At 31.0% G+C, this 9,181-nt stretch overlaps 1 protein-coding gene across 1 annotated transcript; it reads left to right on the forward strand.

Annotated features, from left to right (window-relative positions):
• The first annotated feature begins 5,303 nt into the window (after positions 1–5,303).
• LOC147063160 (uncharacterized) lies at positions 5,304–8,027 on the forward strand. Its single transcript, XM_085959508.1, has 2 exons — positions 5,304–5,583; positions 5,906–8,027. The coding sequence occupies exons 1-2, from the start codon at positions 5,338–5,340 to the stop codon at positions 6,134–6,136; spliced, it is 477 nt and encodes a 158-aa protein (XP_085815634.1). The 5' UTR covers positions 5,304–5,337; the 3' UTR covers positions 6,137–8,027.
• The last annotated feature ends 1,154 nt before the right edge of the window (positions 8,028–9,181 follow it).

Consider the following 9,181-nt stretch of genomic DNA (forward strand, 5'->3'; position numbering starts at 1 on the left):
TTGTATATTGATACCCGACGTTTCAAATGTGACTGACTACAGCTATCTCCAGCTTCTATGATATCCTGCAAACAAAATTAAAACGATTTATACATACACTCAGATTAAATGAATTGTTAAATTATTATATGATATATGCGGAGATTCGGAATAATACACAAAAACATTAAATAATGCATGAAATTCTTTCATCGTGTTTTGTTTCTCATTAAGTAGGTATGCGATAGTCAGAAATTTGATGCGCATGAAAATACATAAACTAATTTAAATCTAGCGTTTTTCAAGACATTTAAAGCTAGTTGGAGGCATTAAAAAATGCTAGTAACAACGCCACAAGCCAGATGCGTTTTTTGCAAGGTATCAACGCTAAAAGGTAAAAACGCTAGATCTGCCAACAGTAACGCTCAATTGGCAATGCTGACTAGGATATATTGGCTCGCTGAATGTGATATGTGAAATTATTATAGATGAATATTTTCCATCACAACCTCTACCCCTAGCGCTACCAGTGTCCAGTAAATCTTAAAACCATCAACTAGGTACATTGCGATTTAATTTACAAATGGATGATCCCATCGTTCAGCTGTTACTAAAATCAGACACTGCTATACAAGAGCGCTGGACATTTTTATTTCCAAAATGAAAAACCATTTGGAAGATTTTCCTTTTTTTTGTATTGAACCATCAAACATTCACGAATAAAATAACCTATATTATATCATAATGAGTGAATTTAAATTCAAATTCCATCAAGTACCTTCGGTCAATAGTATTAATACTATACTTGTATATTATATATACGAGTATATAATGATATATACATCCTGCTATCATTACTGCGTCATCTAATAGGACACTTTCATTCAATTTTGCATCCAACTGTAATAAGGCGTCCGGTATACGGCTGCAGAATTGAATTCATGTAATTTTACATTTTCTCGTCTCCCAACCGCTCATAGAGTCTAAAAACGAAAATAGCCCAGACACAGCTTTGTTACCTCATAGGAACAAAATATGTATTTGTAGTTTGCAGTTTTGTCGCTGACGGCTCTACTAGCCATGAGTATATTAATTGTGCACGTATCTTTTGTTTACAATGTGTCGCGTGTCGTACGTCCCGTGGATTGCAACGCTGTATTCCAGTGTTTTAATCTTCACCAGAACAGATGATGCAATAATACATATTCATTAATAATTATTCATTAGTATAACGTGACATTCGGGACAGTCGCGTACCTAAAAGTTATCGAAGGACTTCTTTGGGAACAAAATGAAGAAAAGTTTAAGAAATCGGAAGTGTTTTGGTACGTATGATTATTTTGAATATTATTTGATATAATTTAGTAATAAAATCGAACCAATATCAATATGATTAAATAGAATTCTTTATTTTTTGTATAAACGCAATACGAGTGTGGTAAGTATTCTACATAATATGCGAAAATAAAACTGAGACAGAAAAAATTATATTTAAAAAAAAATGTATTATTTACCGTTAAGATTTATTTAAGTATTATTTTTTTCTCATATTTTTTCAATCATCTTTTTACAGGCGAAGATACTATATCAAATATAATAAACCCTGAAGTGCCAGTGATAGAATCTGATCAGGTATGGTATATTAGTATTCTTATCGAACAATAACTGATAATTAACCACTACTACTTTATTAAAATAAATTCGGAAACATAACTTCGGTAGGTAATCTTTATTTGTCCGCAAATTACATTTAGTTTTTTGTCAAGTCTATTTTCGGAAAGACTGTAATTCGCATGATGCTAGTGTTCATTTTTTTTTACCATATCAATCGTCTTAAAAACTATTATATTGTTAAGCTACATACCTCTCACATATTAAAATATAAATGTACCGCATTTTATATCTATTTCCTCTGGAATTGCGGCAATATAATATTATAATGAAGTCAAAACCCATTGGAGACTAGTGGAGAATTGGTGCAAATTTAACGCTGAAATAATCGATCGCAGTAAATGGTAAAAAAAAATACTGTATAATATGTATTAACTAAAGATGTCTCTTGACATTGCAATTAATAATTGTATCTATCATTTAAAAGTACTGGTAATATAGGGATCGATTTATTTTTTGACTTATATTTAATTTATTTCTCTATTTTATTACTATCGATGTATAGTAATAAAATAGTGCCCTTTTTGTCAGGTTCAAGTGTCAACAAATTGTTTCGTAAAAACATCTGAAAGTCATTCACAATAAACAAAGTTTTACATATCGTCGTTGATTCTGTAATACCTGCTATGTGCACATTTTGTCAGTTTTGAGTTATTTAAATCGTTGGATAAGTTATTTTTTTCTCCATCCACCTATACTACTTGCTATGTGATTGGAATTACCAAAATATTCTAAATAAATAAAAACAAAAGCTGTCATATGTCGGTGTTAAATTCAGTGATGGTAATATCTGATATGTGATATAAGTGTACATAGCAGTAATTAACTTAAGATCACCTTTATGACATTGATCACATGGCAGATATTACTAAATGAAATAACAGTTATGTGCAATTCAAACAAACATTGATTATATTATGACTCATCACTCATCACACATTTTAATGAGTCAAGTTAATACTTTTGTCAGTCACATGACAGTAATTAGCCATTGATTTGTTGCATGGTAAGAATTATATTATTTCTTCTACTTACTATAATAAAATTATATAAATTTATTCAAGAATTAAAAGTGTTTAGTGGGTAAGGTTGAGGTAATTTTTACTATTTACTCTGTTACTTAGGTGTAAAGTTATTGTAACATCAACATCAACATGGTTGAAAACACATTTTGCCATTATTTAATTTCAATTTATTTAAAAAGATTAGAGCCGCTATAATCTACATTAAGGTTTTATCAGAATTCAGGAAGTATATTAACAACTACCACCTCAATAGCCAATATTTAAATTTTACTTTCCTATGTTTACAATAATCAAAAGTGAAACGTTTTATCTGTTTTCATTTGTGTGTTCATTGTCATTTTAATTGTTTTTTTGACATGTAATTTTCATAACATTGTTTATGTCACATCGAGGAAAAATATTCATGAATTAGCACTACACAAAAAGTATCAAGAATCTGGGGGATCTTAAGGTAATTTTACAGCTTCTGGCTCTGATACGAAGCTCCTTCAGATTTTTAATGAAGCTTCTCTATCGGATAATAGCAATGTTGGAGATATTATTTTAACTCCCGTAGATGGTCATAAATTTAAATGAATTCACAAATTCAAATGCAGATACCTTTGAATTTCTAGACTATATTACATTGCTACCCCCTGACGACGGATATACTCATATTTTAAATGGAACATTCCGTTCAGGTGAACAACATAATATTATACACATAAATAATGATCCTTCTACGGTCGTCAATGAAAAATGTATCCGTGTCTTCAGATATTATATAACAAGCCGAGTTGTTGGAACCTTCGGTTAAAACTCTTCGAAAAAACTCTTATAGGGCTGCAAAAATGCTTCAAAAAAGAGTGCAAGTTCTGAAAAACTGGTATTGACAATGGATCTCTAAAGTGTACTTTTGTGCCCCAAAACAGATCCTTCTGCCATGTATTACAAGCAAAAACTCTAAGTTCATAACTTCATCATATATGAATTAAATAATAAAGAAGTGTCATTGTACGTATGGCATGAAGCAAATGGGGGTGTATCAAGTATGCATTATGGATTACTTAGAAAATCTACCCCTAGCTATAAAGAAGTGGTACTTATATCTGATGGATGTAATTACCAGAATCGCATTAAGGTGTTAGCCAGTGCTCTTAGCGATACGGCTAAGAAAAAATCAATAACAATATTAATTTATCAACATATTTTAGAAAAGGGTCACACTATGATGGAGGCCGACAGTGTTCATGCGACGCTGGAACATTATTTCAAACCATCAATAAATTCACCATCGGATTACATAGCACGGATGAGATTAGCACGACAAAAGCAACAATATAAGGTGAAAGTACTAAATTTTAATTTTTTTTTCACAATATGATCAGTTACAAACAAACCTCACATTACTCAGACCAGGCAAGAGAGCCGGAGACCCTACTGTCGATGATATTCGTCAATTAAAATATTTACCGAATGGTGATATCAACTATTGTTTGAGCTATTCATGTGAATGGCTACCTCTTTTGCAACGAAGAAAATCAGGCAATAATATTGTCTAAAAATGTATTTCGAGGATATACCCATTTTTGCATCCAAATATCGTCACCTTCAAGAGCTGAAAAACGATAGGTATTGAAAAGGATCATCACATTCCATGATAATTTGCGGTTTACGTCAAATTCCAAGAACTAATTAAAATATCATAGCAAAATATTATAAAAATAATTTTGATTGTCATGTTAGTATGTTCTTTATTTGATTAATTTTATTTTCTATAAACTTGATTATAAAATACTATGTATAATATTTTTTCATGGATGTTTGCATTTTTCTAAAATTGATTATGAAAATTTGTTCACAACAAATACCTGTTATGTAATCAAAAAGATGCTGACAATATCTGTCATGTGCTAATAAAGAGAATAATCAAGGTTTATTGTTTATTTCCTTCCTTTTTAATGTTTTTTTTATTATTCAATCAATGTAAAACTATTAATGTCATCAAATTGTATAGTCAACTGACTTGAAACATATTTACCTATTTTTTAAAACAGTTTTTTTTGTCTCCTGAACAATTTGGTTTTGTACTCATATAGCAGGTATTGTAGAATCAACGACAAATTATATGGAATATTGAGGAAAATTCATACAAAATTGCATTGCTACTAATAGTAATAATATAATTTTGGTTTTTTGATTTACTTGCATATTTTAAAATTAATTTTGGAACTTCTTTGTCACATTGCTTTGAAAACTTTTTATGACATTTTAAATAGGTAATTTAATTTTACATGCTTCACAAAACGATATTTTATATAAATTCTTATTTAAAATGCAATCACAGTATTGAATGATTAAACAATATTTGAAAATTATGAATTAGACTCCGGCAACACAGAACAAAATTAACTTACCCACACGTAAAATTTGAGAAATGAGTCTAATGATGACAAAATGATATTATTGAACGCATCTTTGTCGCTTGTATGTCCTCGCAATTCTGAGCCCATAGTTTCATCAGCCAAGACAGAAATCAGCATTTCAAATGATACAACTATACGAAGCCATCCAGCTAAAAAGGAGCCGTCAATGCGGTTAGTACTTTATTATAAATATGAAATTATGCGTACGTACATTATTAATACTTTTATACCAAGATATTTTTTTTTTTCAGAATAAAATGAAAGCTGCACCAAAAAGAAAAAGATCAAATTACTTCTGTAATCGACCTTTATCACCAGTATTACCCATAAACCCTAATTTGGATTTCGAAATGAGTACGATGATTTTGAAGCTGAAATCAGGGACAATTCCAAGCATAATCCCAGATGACACAGAACTACCCACTACACAGAAAACCGTAACGGAAACAAAGGGACCGATACCAGACGATACGGAAGGACCGAGCTATTTTTCTCATGATGAGGTGACTTTCAATATTAACATAAACTTTTTGTCTTTCAATGAGTATTTTCCAGATATCAATGAAACAGATGTAAGTATTTATTATTATACTTTAACTGTGACAGATCTGCATAGGCTAGGTGCTTCCCACCTTCTTCTTTTCAATCACTTTTCTCTCACCAAAAATGTGATACTACGTGATTTAAAAAAATACTTTCAAAAATTCTTATCTGTATATGAGAAAACCGGAAGAACAGTGGAATGGTCTGGTTCAGTTCCCCATAATTTCCACGTTATATTTTTAAATGAATCACTATCTAATAGAGTAACAATATTTTTTTTAGGATGAGCCATTGCTTCCAGAAGATGAACATTGCAGTAATGACAGCATGATGGGAATTGCTACACACTACAATGAGAGATCACCACAAGAAATGTCTAGTACGGAGCTCTCCGTATTTGACCAAGTTATGGCGACACCGCCAAACCACAACATTGCTTCTTCTTCTGTGTCCAGAAAATCAAAGGATTTCGCCAAAAAGATTTTTGCTACTTTTGCGAAAATTTTGTGCTAAACTTTGCAAGGCATCTTAATAGAAACCACTCCTCAGAAACAGAAGTTATGAAAATTTCTTCAAAACCTGTAAAAAGCAAAGAAAGGAAAGAACTCATAAAATTACTAAGGGAAAAGGGAAACTGCTTGACAAATTTCGAAAATTGCATTAAGTCTATGAAAAAAACAAAATATATACCATTGTCTCCAGAAAAATATTTACCTTGTATTCACTGCCTTGGCTTCTATTCTTCCAAACAACTATGGAGGCACAGAAAAATATGTACATCAAACCCCAATACTACATCATCTAAATCTCAGAGTGAAGCCCATAATTTCTTGTTTCGACACTTGAAAATTGACCAACAATTAAAAGAAAAGGTATTTCCTCACATGCGCGCCGATAAAATTTCTGTGGTGGCTAAAAAAGACACACTTATCTGTGCTTTTGGTGCACGTTACTTAAAAATCTACCGGGAAAAATACTACATGAATGTTACATCAAGGAAAATGCGCGAATTATCAAAGTTATTGATACAGATTAAAATAATGGATCCATGTATAAAAAATCTGTTTCAAGCACTGACTCCTAAAAATTTTGATTTATTTGACGAAGCGACAAAAGTTGTCACCCAATATGACTCTAATAAAGACGCATTTTTAAGTCCAACATATGCGATGAATATCGCAACATCGCTAAAACAATGTTGTGATATCGCCATTATTTATGCGTTAAAAAAAAGATTATTTTGCTAATATTCAATCTGCCGATGCTGAATTACATCAAATTGGAGATTGGAAATTTCAAGCCAGGCGGCAGATGATTTAAATGTACAGAAGTGGAATAAAGTAACTCTGGTACCACTTGCAAGTGATTTAAAATTGTTAAAAGACTATTTAATAAACAGAGCAAGTAATGCTGCCTCTAGGCTTATTTCTAATAATAACGACAAAATTGCCTATACCGATTTACTAGAAGTGGTGTTTTGCCAAGCTCTTCTGCTAAACCGAAAACGCCCAGGAGAACTTCAGAGACTACCGTTACATATTTATGAAACGTCAGAGTTAGACTACCAAAAAAACTACGAACCAACCGAAAAAATACTAATGCAAAAATTTAAACGCGTGGTGATCAGAGGGAAAAGAAGCCGAGGTGTCTCTGTTTTGTTTAGTTAAGACGTCCAAGAAAATCTTAAATTGCTCTTGAAAGTCAGAAATAATTTCACGGGAATTGAAAACCATTATTTATTCGGACGACCACATCTAAATACCCCAATATGTGGATACAAAATTTTACAAAAGCATGTAATACTAGAAACCCTCACTCCATCACATCGACCAAGCTAAGGAAACACGCTAAAAAGCTACGATATCTCAGATTTTTAACCTGACAGAAAATGATATTAAGCAGTTGGCCAATTTTATGGGCCATACTAGTGGAGTTCATAGACAATCGTATAGGCTACCTGACGACGTTTATCAAAGTGCAAAAATATCGAAATTATTATTGTTGATGGAGAAAGGCACGGCTGCGCAATACAAAGGGAAAACTTTGGAAGAAATTGAGATTGATTTAGAAGAAAATTTATTAATTGAGAGCCCTAATGACCTTCAACTAGATGAAGACAGAGTTGATGATTGCGAAAACGAAATTAATGATGAAATTAATGAAAACCTGGCAAGTAATTGTACTCCGTCTAGTTCTAAAAATATTAATAGCATCGATATTGAAAATCCAACAAAAAAAAAAAGATTTCTCGTACCATGGACGGAGTCACAGAAAAATGTGGTAATATCGTTTTTCAAAACTCACATTGCCAAAAATAAGCCCCCAAAATGCAATGAGTGTGAAACACTCATCGCAAAACACCCACAGTTACATAGTAATAAATCGTGGTTGAAAATAAAGGTTTTTGTCCAAAATAAATACACAAAAAAATAAATAAAATGTGCACCAGTGGGTCTATTTTATACTTATCGACCGCTTAGGTTATAAAGATAAAGTGATAAATATTATCAAACTTAGGGTAGGTTTGTATCAACGTATTAGTACTTATTGCAACAATTACAATGAGTTGGTTGTATTTGTTGCAATATGTGCTATATTTTAACAGAACCTCTTGCTGCTGTTAAAATATAGCAAATATTGCAGTAATTAAAATCAACTTATTGTAATTGTTACAATAAGCGCTAATAATTTGATACAAATTTACCGTAAGTTTGATAATATGTATTACTTTATCACTTTAGCGTTCGATAAGCATAGAATAGACCCACGACCTATTATGAATTGTTCATAGTTGCTTTAATTTGTTTTGTTGGTTTAAAAATATTTTATTGGTCTTATAATAATTATGTAAAACATGTTTAATGTCATGCCTTCATGTAAATTTTATAGATCATACATATTTTGTGTAGTTCATATTATTATCTTTCATGAGATTGTCGGAATTTTTGTTATTTTTAAAGTTATTTGTAAGATTTTGTTTTAAGCGTTTATATTTTAATGTACAGTGAATTTGGCGTATCTTACCAATATTATTTTAAAAGTGTTATGTTAAATTTATTAATTATATAATATGTTAGATTAAGAATTTATTTTTAATTTCATTTGATATAATAATCGTTCGTTTTTAGTATTATTTCTCGTATACACGGACAGGTCCGTTCATCAACGAGTTTTATTTTACCATCGCAATCCAGTTACTGTTTCGGATACTGTTTTGAAGTTTTTGTAACCTACTAAGTATTAGGTTTTATACAGTATTCTATATCTTTATTTTTATTGTTGGTAGGAAAAGCCACTTTATTGAGTTTAGCATTTTTTTGCCTAAGCTTATTACCAGCTATTGTATTGATACCTACTTGTATGTTTTTATCAACCATCCACCTTAACTTTATTTTGGTATTGGTAATTTTTGTTAAACTATTTTCCATTATACTTTGGGTAACCTTTTTCCTATGCAATGTCAAAATTGTGTTTCTACGAAAAACCTAACTTTATTTAGGTATAGTTCATGTTTTTTTTTAATTATTATATTGTGTAACTATTCAGAAGTACGTATTT

Source organism: Rhyacophila brunnea, unplaced genomic scaffold (genome assembly GCF_057557595.1).
Source record: "Rhyacophila brunnea isolate RB1 unplaced genomic scaffold, BYU_Rbru_1.0 scaffold_9, whole genome shotgun sequence".
Lineage (NCBI taxonomy): Eukaryota > Metazoa > Arthropoda > Insecta > Trichoptera > Rhyacophilidae > Rhyacophila > Rhyacophila brunnea.

What these genes read in the sequence shown, in the direction of transcription:
- LOC147063160 (XM_085959508.1), top strand. Translation starts at nt 5,338, where the DNA reads ATGAAAGCTGCACCAAAAAGAAAAAGATCAAATTACTTCTGTAATCGA. An exon ending in GCTATTTTTCTCATGATGAG is followed by an intron (nt 5,584 to 5,905) that starts GTGACTTTCAAT and finishes TATTTTTTTTAG; the next exon opens with GATGAGCCATTGCTTCCAGA.